At 48.0% G+C, this 17980-nt stretch overlaps 6 protein-coding genes across 6 annotated transcripts; 2 read left to right on the top strand and 4 right to left on the bottom strand.

Annotated features, from left to right (window-relative positions):
- Positions 1-5535: 5535 nt before the first annotated feature.
- LY89DRAFT_734713 (uncharacterized protein) lies at positions 5536-6095 on the bottom strand (the record flags this gene model as incomplete). Its single annotated transcript, XM_018219935.1, has 2 exons — positions 5536-5988; positions 6060-6095. 2 exons carry the CDS (start codon positions 6093-6095, stop codon positions 5536-5538), a joined length of 489 nt encoding a protein of 162 aa, XP_018070973.1.
- A 90-nt stretch (positions 6096-6185) lies between these two features.
- Positions 6186-7999, bottom strand: LY89DRAFT_734712 (uncharacterized protein; the record flags this gene model as incomplete). The annotated part of the gene is made up of 6 exons (XM_018219934.1): positions 6186-6618; positions 6814-7217; positions 7309-7415; positions 7463-7557; positions 7604-7688; positions 7747-7999. 6 exons carry the CDS (start codon positions 7997-7999, stop codon positions 6186-6188), a joined length of 1377 nt encoding a protein of 458 aa, XP_018070972.1.
- Positions 8000-8513: 514 nt separating this feature from the next.
- Positions 8514-9118, bottom strand: LY89DRAFT_734711 (uncharacterized protein; the record flags this gene model as incomplete). Its single annotated transcript, XM_018219933.1, has 2 exons — positions 8514-9036; positions 9087-9118. The coding sequence occupies 2 exons, from the start codon at positions 9116-9118 to the stop codon at positions 8514-8516; spliced, it is 555 nt and encodes a 184-aa protein (XP_018070971.1).
- A 2848-nt stretch (positions 9119-11966) lies between these two features.
- LY89DRAFT_617946 (thiolase) lies at positions 11967-13514 on the bottom strand. The gene is made up of 4 exons (XM_018210818.1): positions 13388-13514; positions 13160-13340; positions 12536-13112; positions 11967-12491 (listed from the first exon to the last, which is right to left on the bottom strand). The coding sequence occupies exons 1-4, from the start codon at positions 13453-13455 to the stop codon at positions 12064-12066; spliced, it is 1254 nt and encodes a 417-aa protein (XP_018070970.1). The 5' UTR covers positions 13456-13514; the 3' UTR covers positions 11967-12063.
- A 718-nt stretch (positions 13515-14232) lies between these two features.
- On the top strand, positions 14233-15073 carry LY89DRAFT_734709 (uncharacterized protein; the record flags this gene model as incomplete). The annotated part of the gene is made up of 4 exons (XM_018219932.1): positions 14233-14409; positions 14454-14599; positions 14645-14741; positions 14777-15073. 4 exons carry the CDS (start codon positions 14233-14235, stop codon positions 15071-15073), a joined length of 717 nt encoding a protein of 238 aa, XP_018070969.1.
- A 443-nt stretch (positions 15074-15516) lies between these two features.
- Positions 15517-16329, top strand: LY89DRAFT_719294 (uncharacterized protein; the record flags this gene model as incomplete). The annotated part of the gene is made up of 3 exons (XM_018218485.1): positions 15517-15763; positions 15926-16013; positions 16065-16329. 3 exons carry the CDS (start codon positions 15517-15519, stop codon positions 16312-16314), a joined length of 585 nt encoding a protein of 194 aa, XP_018070968.1. The 3' UTR covers positions 16315-16329.
- Positions 16330-17980: the final 1651 nt, after the last annotated feature.

Genomic DNA, 17980 nt, shown 5'->3' with positions numbered 1-17980 from the left:
AGGGTAGCTGCTGAGAAGCCTGCCGAGAGCAAGGAATTGCCGATTAAGGAAGAGAAGCAGGATGAAGTGCCCAGAGACAATACTGAGGCCAAGGATAAGAAGATGCAGCCTGTCGAAGCTGCTGGGAATGCCCCAGTTGAGGAACCTTCAAAGTCTGGTGAAAATGTCCCGCCACCTGGTTCTGAGCAACAAACTTCCAAAGAACCTGAGACGAATGCTGTTGAAGAATCAAAGGATCCAGAGGCCCATGCTGCTGCCCTTCCTGATCAGCAAGAAAACCCTACTATTACTGAAGGAGTTGAAGAGATGGCGCAGCCCAAGTCAACAAATTCTCCAATTCCCAACACCACTGAGCACGAAGACAAAGATCAGCCTGCTCAATCTGAAGCCACCAAGAACGAAGAGCCAGAGCGTACGGAAGAGCCACCTACTGGGAAAGAGATCGAGGCAGATACTCCATTTTTGGACAAGAGGTCCGACCAGGTACAGGACCAAGAGCATGATGAATCGCCCAAGGACATTGCTTCAACACAGGAACAAGTGTCGAAAGATGGACCAGTCTCGGATAGAGAACCTTCTCGCGAGGAAGGGAATCATGATGCCCCAACTGATCAATATGCAGAACCCGATGAAATGAAGGATCATGTGCCATCAGAACAGCTTTTTGAGCAACCAGAGCATTCCGAGCTCCAGGATTCCAATGGGAAGCCGGCCGAAGACCAGGATGCAGGAGAAGAGCAGCCAAGCTCTCTCACTCAAGACAAAACTGTTGAACCTCCCTCCCTTCCTAATTCCGAGCAAGCAAAAGATACAGAGGGCTCTACACATCCCGAAACCACACAAGCTGTCCACGAGCCAAGCCCAGCTGAGACCCCTGAATCTCACGGAGAACCATCAGGACATTCAGAGACTCCAGCAGCCACAATCCACGAGACCCCAGAATCCGAGGGGGACATGACCCCAGAAGAAACGGTAGCTCAACCAGAATCCTCCAGAGACGGGAATTCTGGCGCTGATGTAGCTCCCACAGTGCCAGGAACCGGACTGCAGGATGTGCAATCAGATCGAGGCGAGGACAAGGATGTTCGGGATCCTGTTGGACAATTTCCTGGTCCGGACGAACATGAGGCTTCAATGAGTGAGGGAAAGCCAAGTGAAGATCTGTCTTCACAGCCGGTGGAAGAGAACTCTCAAGTTTCTGACAAACAACATCTTGAGAAGGCTGGTGATGAGATGACTGCTGAGTCCCCTGAAGAACCAACGTTTTTGCCAGAGGAGCATGCCGCGGAAAAAGAGGAGAGTCCTTCGGCTCTGCCATCTGATTCGCATGGCGAGGAAGAACACCCTTGCCGTTCAGAAAGCGTTGATCCATCTCATAGACAAGTGGAGCATACATCTGAAGATATTCCTGTTCAAGCTTCCGATGAGCCAAAACACATCGAAGATCATCAGGATAATGATGGTCAAAACGAAGGTTCATCAAAGCCTCGCGACCAAACTGATGAGAAAGACGGCACGCCAACTTCACAGATTGAGCCAGCTAATGAATCAACGGAACCTGGCCACCAGAAGGATCTAGTCGAAGATGACAATGCCCCGGAAATGCCTGAGGTTGCAGCAAGCCAACAGCATGACGATGAACCCCCAAAACCAACAGAAAGTCATGATGACCATACTGCTGAAGTGCACGAATCATCCAATACTCTGAGTCCCCCCTCTGGAGAACACGAAAGTCACCCATCTGGGATGGCTACACCTGAACCTCCACGAGAGGGTTTGGGAGAAGCTACCAGCACCTTAGCTGTTGTTCCAGAAACTCCAACTTCTAGTCATTTTGCTCCTGAGTCTCAATCAGTCGAATCTGCACACGATGAAGAGCCAAGTGGGTCTGGAGACCATGTCGAAACTTCTGATGCTGAACGAGGGAATGAGAGCCACGGTGCTGATTTGGCTAAAGAGGCAGAATCCGACGAACATACTGATCATGGAGAGTTGAATGCCAAGGCTGAAGGGCAGTCGTCTAATTTAGCACTGGGAAATCCTCCCGAGTCTCTGGGTCAGGAGAAGGATGACGGTTTGGCCAGGAACGCTTCAGAATCTGGCTCAGCTCAGAATGATCCAGCCCATGACGATCATCAAGCAGGCGAGCATGTTTCCAAGAACAGTCCAGTTCAAGAACATGAAGAGAGTCACATTGAAGAGCCTCATGGAACTACAATGGAACCAGAATCCAAGCATGAAGAATCTCCACCAGACTCACAAGAGACCACATATCAACCTGCTTCTCACGTCGTTGAACCCGAAACTCAAACACGAGGCCTCAGCGCTGACGGAACTCCAATGGAGACGCCAATGTCAAGCGATGAGTTCTTCACTCCAATGGTAGAAGGGACAAGGGACGATGAAGCCTCGCAATATCCTTTTCAATCCAGAAGTCAAGAACCAACACCGACTTTCCCCAAGCCCATGACACACGGCGAAGACTCAGAAGCAGCTCTTCCTCAATCGGTCGGTGTCATGCAACATCCAGAACCGGAAACGAAAGACGATCCATTATCCGTTGATCCTGTGTCGCATACCATTGTACCACAGCATATCATCGAAGCATTAGATGACGCTGGTGTTGACACAGCACCTAGCACAGAAGCTCAAGACAATTCGACGGAGCTTCATGACAACGAACCTCGTCAAGAAAGCGAAGATCAAAAAGACAACCCCCATATCCACGAACCAGTCGATACCTCGGGGACTTTTGCTGATCACCAGGATGTCTCGCAGCCCATGACAGCTACCTCTTCCCGTGCAGATACATGGGTATCCGCTGAGGAAGAACAGGGTGCTGAATTGGGACACGATCAACAAGGAGAAAGACCAGATGCTCCATCAAATAATAATGGGCTCTCCATCTACGCTCAAGATCAAGATCCAGACCACGAGAAACCTATACCAAGTCCTCTCGGCCTTGGAGCTGCGACTATGCATCACTCCAGAGAGGTTGACCGAGAATCAACTCCCCCAAACACTCAAGTTCCAGTCGACACCACTCATGAGGATGAACATCAACGAGCTCTCAATAACGTTGCAACTGAACCAGGTTTCACTCCACTGGAACGTCCTGAGCCCAGACTAGATGAGTATACTCGACCTAGAACGCCAATCCAAGCCCCACACTTTTCTGAGCGCCATGCCGAGTCTCCAGTTACTGTCTTGAATGCAGACAATCTATTCGATGATGATTCTGATGACGACGACGACTCTTTTCCGCTTGGCCAGTATCAAGATACATCACCAGCAAAGTCTAGCGAGCCAGAAGAGCCTATAAATACTGATGATATAGCTGAACAGTACTTGGATGAGTCGAATCTTGACCCCGTTCCTGAACATGAGCCGATACATCGATTTAGCGAGAGTCCACATAGAAATCCAGGTCTCTTTGCCAATGTCGTTGATACCATCAGATCAGATCTTCCTCTCGTAAGGCAGATGAGTGACGAGGAAGCACAACATCCCCAAGCTTCTAGACCGCAATCTGTTTCATTTGATGAATCAGCTGGGCCATTCGATTATGCTCAGCGAGATAACTCTCTTCATGTTCGAACACATACAGCAGATACAGTGCCATCATTCGAATCCTATGCTCACTCAGATACACCAACATCTCCATCTGAAGCAGCATCTTCTCCTTTCCAAGAAACTCCTCATGAAGAACCTCGAATTCAATCTTCATGGCATGATGATGTTCCTGCGGATGACCAACATCAGGAATTAAAACCTCAAGCTTCTCCCCTACAAGCTGACTTTGACCCTTTCAATTCGACGGCCAATCCAAACTATATTTCACCACAGCTTAGTCAATCAAACTTGCATGCAGAATATAATCCATCGGGATACTCAGGAGGAGTTGATGCTCCAAGGTCTCCTATCGGTGTTCAAAATTCTCCAAGTCCATCACCAAGACTTCCAACATTGAACACGGATGCATCTCAATTCTCAGAAGGGCGGCCATACGACTCTCCAGTCTCAGCAACACATTCAGTTCGCGAGGATTCTTCATCTCCGCCGCCTTCTTCTCTTGCTAGACGACCCACAACTGGCCCCAAAATCCCCAGCAGCCGTACACCAGTGAGCTCGCCCTCAATTCCAAGCAATAGCTTCTTCCAGAAGACTCGATCTCTCTTTGAATCAGGCGTAGCTCAACAGGCTCCAAACCCACCAGCTGCTAGACCATTGTCAGGATTCTTCTCTGTTGGTAAATCCACACCTCCGCCACCACCACGCACCTCTCGCCCATCATCACTTGATCGAGCCGAGTACAACGAAGAAGAAGACGGTGAGCCCATAGTCCCTCGAAGTCTCGACGGCGACGGACGACCCCCCTCACCAGTCTTCATCCCATCCTCATCCCCCGCCCGCTCATCCAACAACTCTCGCTCCGGCTCCATCTCCTCACTCCGCAAATCCATCTCCCGTGACGAAGAAGATTTCAACAGTGTCACCAAAAGAGCGAGCAATCCTTTTTTGGGTGGACTTTCCAGACTAGTCGAGGTAGGCTCGGGTGGTCTTGAAGATAGTATTTATAATCCCGAAAGGGCGAAACTTTTGGGAAAGGATGTCGGGGCGGAGCAGCAGCAGCGTTAACGGAGTTCGGACCTGCTCCGCCCAATGGTAGGACGTTGAGGAGGAGTGTTAAGGGGAGGAAAGTTAGGAGGGTGAGGAAGCCGGGGTTTGAGAGTTCGCTTGAGAGAATCGAGGAGGGCAACGAGGAGGAGGAGATGGTCGTGGAGAGAGCGGAGAAGGTCGAGAAAGTGGTGACGAAAGTTTCGAATGTTATTCGCGTTGGTTTTGATCGCAGTGCTTGGAAGTTGGACGATGTACCTGTTGGACCTACAAAAGTTACGAATATTGTTCGAGTTGGGTTTGATGAAACTGCTTGGAAATTGGAACCGAATGATTGGAAAGCGACTGCAAAGGGTGACGCGAGAGATGCTTGGCTTTGGGTTGAAGGGTGGAGAGCGAGATTGAGAGCTGGTGGAGATTTGGTTGAGAAATGTAAATATGGATATGAAGGGTGATATACGATAGATACACGATGCATAGGAGTACGGAGCATAGCGTTGGAATTGAATAGTTGGCACTTGCCGGAAAACTTTGCTTGTTAGATTGTGAGTGGGTTTCATTGAAAATATCTAGGAAATAAAACGATGTATCAGAGCGGCAGGAGGTTTGTAATTGGCCTAGATATCTAGGTAAGTAGGAACACCTCACAATTGTCACAGAGAAAGGATGGGGATGCCAAGGATATCCATTTACTAGCTATATAACATCCATAACAATCCATAAAGTGTCTCCCATAAGACAAACATGATGATGTCTCCCGTAAGACATCGTTGCATGAGATCCCGTAATCTCATGTCATAGGCGTTGGGTCAAGAGAGAGATCACCCGTATGATCAGTCTCGATGGAAAGAAATAGCACGTACTATATCTTTGCATGACCAGCGCAGAAAAGAAAAGCCTGCCCGTGCAGTGCGTTACTCACTTCTCCTCAGGAACATCAGCCTTCGCAGGAGCTGATGACTCCGTGGACTTGTCATCAGTCTCCGCACGACTGCTGCTGTCTCCTTCCTCCACGATCTCTTCCTCCTCTGTCTCCGCATCCTCAGAAGCTGGGTCAATCTTCAATTGAGCCAAGCTGTCTTCTACCTCATCTCCAGATTGAGTAGGAGGAGCGGCAGGATCGGCGATTGATTGTGATTGCTGTGTGGCGGGCCGAGGAGCAGCTTGTCTGTGTGTATCTCGAGGCATATCCGGATTGTCTTGCCAGTATTGCTCGTATGCCTTGTCGACAGTACTATCATCGACCCTATCTGGGAACCTCAACTTCTCGACGATGATTTCTAGATTTGAAACGTTTCGTCGGAGCTGTTCATAACCCAATGCAAATGCGCCTTCAAGAAGCACGCCATTCTTCGCCATCCTGTCGACCACCTAAGCGATCATGTCAGCAGATGATACCAATACAAACGTTCCGAATTGCAAATGATCTATGCGGTACATACCTCGAAGTTTTGACGAGCGGTCTTAAGCTCCTCCATCTTGTCCTGGCCCAATTTCCAGAGTCTACGTTCCTCAATTTCACCAGCCTAGAGACCAGCATATTGATTGCGCTGTTCTTCGGTCAAGGGCTAGAGATTCTCTGGGTTATATGCCTCGTGGTGAGTCTTAAGGCCACCGCGTGGCTTTTGACTCGGAGTTGGCTTCTGTGTTGCGGCCTGTGGTTGCGGTCTGGAGATCTCATCCTTGGTCAGTAGCAAGGGAGCGCCACCGACCGCGTTCTTGCGCGAGCGTAGTCTCGATAGATCTCTGCTGACCTCTGGTTCGAGAGGTCGTCGCTGTCTGATTTCCAAAGGGGCCTGAACTAATGGCCTAGAAACCCTTGGAAAGGTTTCACGCTCGACAAAACCCTCCCAAGTAACAAGATACTCCTTGATGCTTGGTGACTTGGCTGTGACTTGTCCGCTCGAGCGATGCTCTCTCTGTCTCTCGACCTCATCGGCCCATGACTGCAAAACGAAGAAGCATTGGTCAAGAGGCTTTCTCACACTTGCCACCTTGTCGCTGTCTCTTTATCAGATGACAGCTAAGAGTGTCACGGAAATCGGATGGGCAGTAAAGAATGTATTGATAAGTCTAAAGAGCTGAAGTCCAGCAGCCAGAGGAGGATATAAGTGAGTGTTGACCGCTAGAACTAAAAGCCCCTGAACTAAGCCTAAAACAGCGCATAAAAGTGGATACTCTAGCATTCCAACTGACACTCTTCTCTTACTCTTATCCTCAGGCCAGATGACGATGTAATTATCTCTCATGCTTTGTTGATTGGGAAGCCTGAGGTTGAAGTCTTCTTCAACGGGCTTTACATACTCTCCTTTGACAGCACAGAATAGCTGGAATGAGTCGTACTCGTCTGTCATGAAAATTGACCAGTAGAGCCAAGAACCAGCATCTGTCCTATAAAGAGGAGCTCGATTGTCCCCTGAAGCTGCAGCTGCCTGTGTGGGAGGCTGTGGTTGCTGAGATGGGGCTGGCGCGGAATATGGCGAGGCGGCCAACCCTCCATTCGTCGCAGTAACGAATCTCTCGTGCTGTTGAGCTTGACCAATTTGAGTAGGTCGAGCTTGTTGAGGCTGTGGTTGGGGTTGAGTCTGCTGTGGGAGTTGCTGTTATATCGTAATGCTTTGGGTCAAGAGAGAGGTCCCCTTCCTGGATCGTCACGAAAATTGACCAGTGGGTTCAGTCCTCGTCTTCTACTTTGATGGCTGTTTGACGATCTTCCGAAATGTCTTCTTGATTTGGTGCTGTAGACGGCGGCAAGGGTGTGGGAGGCTGTGGAATGTTCTGTTGAGGTTCTGACAAGCCTGGAGAAGAGTTAGTCAAGACCTTCACGCCGCATTGAGTCAATTACCTTGCCTATAAGCTCTCACTAGGTCCTCGTACTGTCGGACTCTCTGTCGATACTCCCTATATCTCTGCCTGAGATCGGCAGGTAGCTCAATATCACTGTTTGTGTAAGTAGAATTCTATCAAAATTAATAAAGAGACGTACTCGCGCCACACAATTGGCTGAAATCTAACATCGAAGATTTCAGGAAATTTTGCAGCTGTGAACATCCTGTCTGCGCGTGATGTACCTAGATACGGGTTAGCCATGTGCGCTCGCGATCGATATCAAAAGACCTATCGACTTACCAAGAAACCTGCGCGCAGTCATGCGGAAAGATTTCTGCAATACTTCTACTTCTCCACAACCTGGTTGATCATTTCTCATCCATGGGATCGAATCATCGAAAAATTCCAACATGCTGTTGAACTGTGATCGGGAACCTTGTACCCACTCCTCGAAATAGTCGCGGAAGTATCTATCTAGCCATCGTAAGACCGCCCTCTCTGTAAACTCGAACGGTCTAGGAGGGATTGGTGGTTTGCCGGAGTTTCCTGACATGTTGGGGGAATGGTGGTGGTTGTTTGTTGTTTTTAGAAGAAGGATTGTAGGGGGGAAAAAATTCTTTTATGCACAGATTGCGCGCTAACGATCAAAGCTATAACTCTTTAGGATCTAGTCTCTAGTTTCTTATCGATTTGGAAGGTATTTAGTCTTGTCTAAGGCTCAAGCAGATTTCCTTAGCTTGCCAGGTATCAAAAGCCAATCATTCTGAGAACACATGTTGAACGCGATCTTTGTAGCGCTTGAAATCCAATCATTGAAAAGCTTAAAAGGTACCTATTTCATGCCGGAGATTGTGGGTACGTGGGTAATTGACATTCTAGTCTATTGACATTTAAAGGAACAAAAACGAATATCACCACAACTAATCACAGACTTGCGGGCAATAGAAGCTTCATTATTTAGTTACATCACTAAGTCATTACCTTCTTCGAGGCTTGTCCTTGCCAAGCGTCCCCCAAAATCGAATATGCCACTTCTCTCTTGATCCTGAGACAATACACTCCTACACTCAGACTTTAAGAGGACCTCGAATCGGTTCCGCAACACTTGGCTCTTGTCCACATTCCACCATAAATACCCAGACTTCAAGCCACTCCTTGATTGTTGGTGCCTGAGCTGACATGTCTCCCGCCTTCTTGCTCTCTCTTCGTTGAATGACTTCGTCCGCCCAGCTTTGTAGGAATCGATAGCACTTGTCGACCCAAGGTCGAATCTCTTCGGAAGAATTACCAGTCTTCTCGAACTCCTCAGGCCAGATGGTCATGCAATTATTGCCTTTAACTGTGCTCCTGATTCTCAAACCGAACCAATCTTCAACCACCTTGACGTATTCTCCTCTACCGAAACCGTAAAGTAGTCTGTATGTCCTTGGATGGTGCGGTAAGGTGACAGACCAATACGGCCGATGCTCATCGTCTTGACCATATAGTGGGCGTCTAGAAAGTTGCAAGGTATGCGACTGATGTGCACGAGGTTCTTGTGGGTGGAAGTGTGGTTGATATTGCTCTGTGCTTGCCGCGAGTGGAACAATGCTATTCGCTTCATTAATATATACCGATCAATGTGAAGCCAGAAAGCTTACTTGGGCCGCTTCTTATGGGACTGCATTCTCATGATTGCTTTCGTGGATGTTGTTGTTGTAGGGATCGGTTGTGGAGGCTGATTGTCCGCGGAAGAAGAAATTGGAGAAGTTCTTATCGCGATGGATCACGGTCAACAGATTGTTGCGCATTTGAACTAGCTCAATGACGAATGCCTTGCAGATTTAGGTCTGAAGCTGAGTATCATCGTTTGTCGCCGCGTTGTGGTATCAAAGTACTTGAAGATTTGGCTTGAAAGCTCGGCAAATTGAAGTGTTTTGAGCACAACAGCTAGTAATCACGAGACGAGCTTCTAAGCATGGCGGCAGTTGACTGATTAGGTTTTCAGCAAAGGGGATGTATCAGTGTTTCGTGATCAAGCTAAGAGGTCTCTCGGCGGCCCATTTCCTAAGTCTCACTCTTGTTTTCACTTGATGCATACTACAGATCCACAACCATACTCTGAGGGAAAATGACTCTATTCTACAAGCTGGCTACAAGTTATAACTTGACTATCTGGGTTAACTAAAAGTAGTCGAGACGTCCATCTAGCCAAACGTTCTGTGTTCAAAGCCACCTTTAGTCACTGGCAAAAACACCACAAAACGGTTCTAGCTTCAACGACGCCTAGGCCTCTTTGATTCTCCGGGTCTCGGCTTCTCGTTTTCGGGCACTGAAAGCTGTGTAATGAATTGGTCAATGTAATTACTGAGCTATGGAGAACTACTTACCATAGAATTGACCTCCGAATTCGACTGTCTGGCTTCCTCAAACATATTTCGCACCCATGTTTCTTCAGATGAGCTTCTGCGTGGTCTCTTAGAGATTGCATTCGAGCCCGACTCACTACTCTGCTCTGTCATAACGCCTGACTCAGAGCCTTTTCGTGGCGTGCTTAGACTAGAAGTTGGGACTATGGTATCGAAGGGGTTCGGGAGATGATCCGGCTCCGGGCGGTCAGTTTGATGGTCCTTCCAAAATCTGCCATTGGAGGAGGCATTTCGACTGGCATCAGGTGCTATATCGAGATCGGTGCTTATCAGCTTTCTGTTGGCCCCTCGGCCATTCTGAAGGCTCGTACGCTCTCGAGAAGGATTCCTTGAAGAGGTGGAATTCGCCTCTGGTGACCTTGAATCCGTATTTAGCTTGACATTATCAGACACTGTTCCTAAATGACCAGAATTTGGAGAGCTAATTCGAAGGTCCCCGTAAGAAGTTTTAAGACCAGTCCGCGGTTGCTTTGAAGGAACGATTTTATCAAAATCTGTGATTGTTGCCCTTTGATTAGCCTCCTCAACTCGAGGCGACGCAGATCGATGCCGTTTCTTTGAAGGCAAGGGTGCTTGGCCAAAGGGATTTATGCGGCTGCTCCTTGGACCAGTTGGCGGCGGCCTTTCAAATACTGGCTTCTTAAGTAGTGGCTTTGTTGGAACGGGCTGCAAAGATCCACTGGAGACAGCACGAGGGGGCCTGTTCGGCTCTAGAGAGAGCTCAGGTATTTCTCCCTTACACTCCAACTCCTTCCACGTATCCAGCCACCAGAATATAAATGGAGCTTGTTTGTTCTGTTCCCAGGACGATCTAACTTCTTCAGTCCACATCAATAGAAACTTCCACCCATAGTCTAGAGCACGCCGGGACTTATCGCTTAGAGGCTCCTCTTTGGATTCCAGCTCTACCCAGAATATCCCGAAATCTTGTGTACGACGGTTCATGAATTTGAAGCGAATATTAAAGTGTGCGTTAATAGGCGCAAACGGGGTTCCCCGGGGACCATGCCAGAGATGTGTCGCAGCTCTGAGCTTTTCTAGACCAACGGACCAGTATGGCCAATTGTCTGCATCGTTGCCAAACATTGGGACATAACTTCCTGTGCTCTGACTCGATTTGTTTGGTAGCTTCGGTCGAGGGCCGAAGCCGGTCAGCTTAGACGGCTCGAAAGGCTTAAGAGGTTGTGGCAAAGGCCCTATTCTGTCAAAAAGACTTTTGGGTTGAACTTGTTGCGGTGCCTTTGGCTGTGCTCTAGGATGTGCTACTGGCTTTGCGCTTGGCTGGAGGCTTAGTTGTGCTATTGGCCGTGTATTGAACTGTGCCTTTGGCTGCAAGCCTACTTGCGCTCCTGGCGGTGCTCTATGATGCGCTCTTGGCAGTGCTGGAGGTGGTTGAGATTCTTGCGGGAGAGGATGTGGTGCAGCTGGAGGTTGAAACATTTGCAATGCTTGTTCTTGCCTTGGAGATCCGAGCAATGTAGCATACCTCCAGCCTGGTGTTGCAATAAATGTCGCATCGCTGAATTCTCTAGGAAAGTCCAGCTCGCCCGAACTCTTGTTGTCTAGAGAGGTTATTGTTTTGTCCTTGCTTCAATGCCTATAACTTACTATATCTGGGATCATATATTTGTAATATAGATCTGATAGCCCTCTGGAGAACGCCAACCTTGGTATCCTGTATACCGTACATACCCGCAGCTTCTCGTGTTCTTGATGGGCCATATTGCGCTTCCCAAATGCGACGGAATGTTTCGAATCCTCTCGCAATATCTTCGAATGTGCCTCGGCCCTGTTCCATCAAATCGCGAATTAGGTGAGCTGCGCGCCATTCTAGATATGCGATGGTCTCGTGCTCATCGGTTGTGGCCATTGTTGTTGATGTTGTGGTGTGCGGTGTTGTGGAGCGCGAAGTCTTTGAAAGTGTTTGTAGAAGTGCGAGAGAGTTCGAGTCGAATCGGGAATCGGTGTTTAAGTCTGCGGAAAATAAGCTTATGACGGTTGTACAAGATTTTTATGGACAAGGTAAATGGGAATGCACGGATTTAAATCGCAAGACATTCAAGGACATTCGTACATCCACGCTGCTAGACGAGTTTAGCATCCGATCCAAGTCATACAGAGAGTTCAGAGAAAATTTGGAGCCCGTTCTTTTGATAACATATTCATTGCCTGTGCCAGCTCAATTTTGATGCATGCCACTTAGTGCTATTCATAGCTGTTCATTAACAAACAAACCAGCCATTCCCTGTCCAGTGCCAATACACATACTCGTCAACAAAATCTTCTTCTTTTGTCTCCTGCATTCGCTGAGACCAGTGACAATCTGTCTTGCGCCAGTTGCTCCCAAAGGATGACCAAGAGCAATAGCACCACCTCGAATGTTCATCTTCTCGTGTGGAATCTTCAAGACATCCTTACAATAAACCGCCATAGAAGCAAAAGCCTCGTTAACTTCGATAATATCGCAATCATCGATAGTAATGTTGAATTTGCCGAGAAGCTTTGGGATGGCAATAGATGGACCAATACCCATGATTCTGGGAGCAAGACCAGCAACGGTAGCTCCAACATATTTGGCAAGGATGGGCTGGCCGAGTTCGATAGCACGAGAACGCTTCATCAAGAGAACGGCAGCGGCTACAAAATCAGTAAGTGGGACAGCAGTGGGTAGTGAAACATACCTCCATCAGTAACTTGAGAAGAGTTTCCACCAGTCGATTTGTCACCAAAGTCAGGGAAAGCAGGACGAATCTTGCTCAACCCCTCAAACGTTGTTCCCCATCTTGGACCCTCATCCTTGGTCACAGTAACCTTCTTGAGATCCCCAGTTTTTGGATCTTTAACCTCGGTAGTAATTGGCACAATTTCATCTTCGAACCAGCCTGCCTTTTGAGCAACCTCAGCACGTCGATAACTTTCCGCAGCAAATCTATCTTGCATCTCTCTCGAAATATTGAAATCCTTGCCAACATTTTCTGATGTTTGACCCATGGGTTGCATGCAGTCAGCGGATTCTTGGTTTTGTAGGATTTCGGGGTGGAACGGTTTCTCGAGTCGGTCACCACCAATCGACATCATCTCTGCACCCATAGCGACACCAATTTCAATGCTTCCTGAAGCAATTTGGTTTGCAATATCTTGTGTAGCCTTGAGACCCGAGGAACAAAATCGATTTACAGTAGAGGCGGCAGTCGTATTTGGGAAGCCAGCTGCAAGAGCGGCAGCTCGAAGCTTGTAGGCAGCTTTTCCATCCGAGACCTGTACAAATATCAGCTATGTTCTGCCAGATCGTGCGCAAAATGTACATTGCCACAGCAGATATCCTCAACCAATTGTGGGTCAATCCTGGACTTTTGTACGACTTGTTTCAGCAACGAGTAGACAAGATAATCCAGTTCTGTGTCCTTAAAGCTTCCCTTGAAACCCTTGGCAAGTGGTGTTCGAATCGCAAGAGTAATGACAACATCGTCGGCATGCTTCGCAGTACTGACAAAGGTTAGCATGTGTTACAAGACGTAGAGAGGAATGCTGACATTGTAGACAATCCTGAAGATCCAGGTGTCAAGTGCTTGAGGATAGAGCTGAGTCTTTCGCCTGCCATTGTGATATCGTTTTCGTGCGAGAGAGGATTTGTGTTGTGTTGCAGAATGGAGGGGAGTGCTTGGTGTTTTTGAGGAAGTCCAAAAACTCCGTAAGCGTGGGGAGATGCCGAGGTCTGTTTTGACCGAGAACGCCGACTAAATCCTGGGGTAGTCACGTGTTGGAGGATGAATTACTGATCAAAAGAGGAGGTATCAGGGTGTTGTTGTAAGAGGCTCATGGCATACCTCCTTCATCAAATTATTTAATCATAGCTGCCAAAGTAAATTTGCAGGTTCAAAGCTGCTCGAGATTTCAGAGTGAGGCGAGATCAACCCCGCTACCCCTGAACTAAAGAGTGAAGTATCTCCTATGCCCCAAACTCTTACCTCAAAGGATGCACGACTCTTTCGAGTGACTTCTAGAATAGTGAGCTTCTTGAGTTGAAAAGTAAAGTCATGTAGAACAATCTTGACTTGTGAACGCCTCTTTATTGAAGTCAATCTAAGTCACCCCTGTCGTTCTCCTTTCTCCAGCTCGATTGGGATCCAACATCCCACATTCGGCTACAGTAACTTCACGAGTCTTGGCATGTTTGGTACGGGCCAATAGGAATTATTCCTTCTGGTCTTTCTATGGAACGTAGGAAACTCTGCCCTTGTACTTCTGACTGGCCTGCTCTTGCAAAATAATATTTCAAGGCGGGGTGTGGCACATCAATCTCCGTTGATATAGTTCCCTTAAACCACGATGTTGCTTCCGAAATGCTTCTTGTTCATCGTTCCTCTCTCCATTCGAGATGCTGTCAATGCAATGGACTTCGTTGCTAGTTTTGGCTTGCGTCGATTTAGTATTCTCCCAATGGCCCAGGGTTCCTGATCCTCTCCCATTGATCACACCTCCCGATGTGGTTAATATACTTTTTCAAGATTCAGACGCCGCTCCTGGAGATCTAGTCGGCTCTGTGATTGCTGCTGTAAGCTCTGTCCATTCTCTGATAAACACAGCTGACAAAATCAGGACTCGACGGCTGCAACATTTCTCATAAACTGTGCCACGATATCATCTTGTGGTTATGCTGCCTGGGACAATCCGATAATCATCACTCAAGGACTCAGCACCATGCATTGGTCATACGCAGATCCAGCATCAGAAACCGATGGACTGTAAGAAAATTCTCTCGCAAACAGACCTCAGCTAATGGGAAGCAGTACATTGTCTGAGAGATGTACTTTCAATGGTACTACAGCAAGTACAGCGATCTGCACGAACTCGTTCAACAATGATTATACAGATGCAATAACGACGGTATATCCATACACGACGATAACCTACGACGGAAGCTTGGTTTGGATCAATATGGAAGTTACATCGACTACCAAGCTAGTTTGTTCGGTCCACCTCCTTTTATACCTGTCAAGATTACTGCTGGATTGGCCTCATTGAGCGTTTTCGAAGCAGCAGCAACAAACACTGGGGCGGTATCGACGAATGCGAGCGGGAGTTCGACCCAAGCAACTACGAGCCCGACGATTACTTCGTTGGCGAAATCGGATAGCACGGCTGCGAGTAGCTCTGTCTCCTCAATTGCTGGCCGCTGGGTAACACTACGACGAAGGGAAATCCAGCAGGGAGTCTGAAAGGAGGATGGAAACTGGGAGTAGCGCTTACGCTTATGGCTTATGCCGCAGTGTGAAAGAGATCCAATCATCCAGGCACTAGCTTGATTTTTTTTGAGAGGAGAAGATGTCTCCGACTTGGTACTTGTCCAGGTAACTCCAGAATGTTGGAACCTGGTGCTCACATATGCAATATGAGCTACCATCTTCAATGCTATGTGAAATAGTAGGCAATGCTATGTCAAAGAGTAGGCAGCAACGGCACAGTTCTTGTGGTGGAAAGGGAATACAACCCCATTACTAAATTTATTACACGTGACTTGCTCAAGTGGCTTTACGCAAGGCTTAGTGTCCTTATTGTTATCGCTTCAAGCAGCCTGAGCTTCCATTCTTAGCACGTTTGCCGAGTACAAACAATTTTTTCCTTCGAACTTCTTTCAAAACCATCAACTACCACCTCGAAAATGGCACACCGTCCGCGCAAACCAGTCGAACCTTCTCCTTTCAAGTGGCCACGGGATATAGTTGACAGCTTCGTACGAGAACAGTTGGATATCTTAAACAGGAAGTGGAACGCAAAAGGTGGCGACGTAGATAAGCTCAAGGCTGTATTCGAGGGTTACGAGGCCTACAACAACGACAAATACCCAGACTTAGGTCAAGTTGAGGCTGTCCAAAAGGCGATTCGCATGACAACTCGAAAGGTTTATGGTAAGTCGCAACATGGATATGGCCTCCAGTCGCCCTCGGGGGGTCCCTCTCCCCATTCACCTCACACCCCTCCTACCCGACGATCTCAGAGAGTCCCTCTCCCCATTCACCTCACACCGCGCCTACCCGACGATCTCAGAGAGTACAATTGACACAGTGCAGGAAAGCAGGATGCAGATGCCCACTTTAACAAGCACGCATATCCATACCTCCATGACAAGAATTTCCAACCTTCTGCAGACTGGCGTCCGTAAGTACACGTATTCTCGGCTTTCTCTTCTCGATACTAATGCCAGTATAGGGCTGGTGGTCTTCCGCAAGCTCTATTGTACAGGGTCCAACAATACCGACAGGAACAACGCCGCTACGAAGTCGATCTGGATAGGTATCACTACGACGTTGCACGCTATGAAGCTCGAAGACCGCGCTCTCCATCCCCAGTCCCGCTACAACCTCTACAATCTCGTGGATCATCACCATCGAGTGACGCCAAGAGACAAGCGGATGCATTTCTGGACGCTTTGGCTGAGGAATTGCTTGCGCGTCCTTAAATACTTGGCTCTGGGATAGACTGCGTCTGGGGTATATTACATCTGGGGCACACTACATCTGGGGTAGACTGGATCTGGGTTAGATTACATCTGGGATAGAGTACGTCTGAGAATGACAATCAACAGTGGTCTGTGAATAATTTGCTCGTGTGATGACTTGTTTACGTGACCCTTTGTTTGATGATGAAAAGCAAACGACGAAATAATACTGGATAGAGTTTTATAATGCCACCTAGGCTCTACTGCTGCTTATATCTTGTGTCGTTGCAGATTTATGGTTGCAGCAAGGGTCACACTAGCCTGCTGGAATCTTGATGCTCCTTCGAAGCGAGATTTTTCTACGCGAGCCCCTTTCGTCACGATGCAACCTGGGCTCACCGGTGGCTTTGCTCCGGATCATACTTTGTGTCGTTGCAGAGTCATGGTTGTTGTGAGGGTGTCACTGGTGTTACTGGAAGGATTGATGGACGGCAGGACTCCTTCGAACCAAAGATTAAGCCAGCCTTCTTCGTCACGATGCCACACTTCTATGTGTCGTTGCAGACTTATGATTATCGCGAGAGTCCCACGGGCGTTGCGGGAGGGATATACCTAGATATTGATGGCATTCCTTCGAAGCGAGTTACTCGAGCCCCTTTCGTTGCAGACTTATGGTTGTCGCGAAGGTCTCGCTGGCGTCGCGGGAAGGATTGATGGTCGGCAGGACTCCTTCGAAGCGAGACCCTTTCGTCATGATGCCACGTTGGCTCTGCTCCGGTTTATATTTCGTGTCGTTGCTATGGTTGTCGCCAGGGTCACACTGGTATCGCTGGACCTACCTAAGTATTGGTGGCATTCCTTCGAAGCGAGATTACGCGAGCCCCTTTCGTCACGATGCCACGTTGGCTCTGCTCCGGTTTGTATTCTGTGTCGTTGCAGACTTATGTCGTGAGGGTCACACTGGCGTGGCTGGAGGGACATACCTAAGTATTGGTGACTGGCACTCCTTTGAAGTGAGAATCACGGGAGCCTCTTTCGTCGCGACTTATGATTGTCATGGGGGTACTGGCGTCGCTGGAGGAGGTACCTACCCCTTCGAAGCGAGAATTACGCGCGCGAGCCCCATTCGTCACGAGAAGATGCAAAACCACATATTGATTGGAAGCAGAAGGCCACTGCACAAAGGATCTCCACATGATGCATCGTGAAAAATCTTCCAATCCGAGTTTATGTATGCTTCGACGAGCCAAAACTATATGGCTGATTGGGACAAGATGGACAAGTTAGAATATAATAGGCAATGGTATTTCTTTAGCAATCAGTAGATTTGCCACACAACATCTTAACGATAATATCAGAATCTTGGTCTGATAATTAGACAAAAAAGAACTTGTTTCTCATTTGAGCAACTTGATAGTCTTCAATAGTCAATCAGAAACAAGTGCATGACAAAGAGTGTAATGCTGGAAACTGGCAGCTGGAATTATATTTGCATATTACTGCTGTATTAATTACACCCCCGCACAATGCAAATAGACCATTTCATATGACCGATTTGATCGGGATCAATTCACTCGCTTGTAACTTGTAGCTTTTAGTTGTGGTTTGGATCTAATCTCCGCAGCTACGACCAAGATTTTCCAAGTCAACGAAACACTCCCATCACCACCTCTTCCAACTTCTTCAA

The sequence above is a fragment of the Mollisia scopiformis genome (genome assembly GCF_001500285.1).
Source record: "Mollisia scopiformis unplaced genomic scaffold LY89scaffold_13, whole genome shotgun sequence".
Taxonomy (NCBI): domain Eukaryota; kingdom Fungi; phylum Ascomycota; class Leotiomycetes; order Helotiales; family Mollisiaceae; genus Mollisia; species Mollisia scopiformis.
The sequence above is the reverse complement of the archived record's forward strand: the minus strand, read 5'-3'. Positions and strand labels throughout refer to the sequence as shown.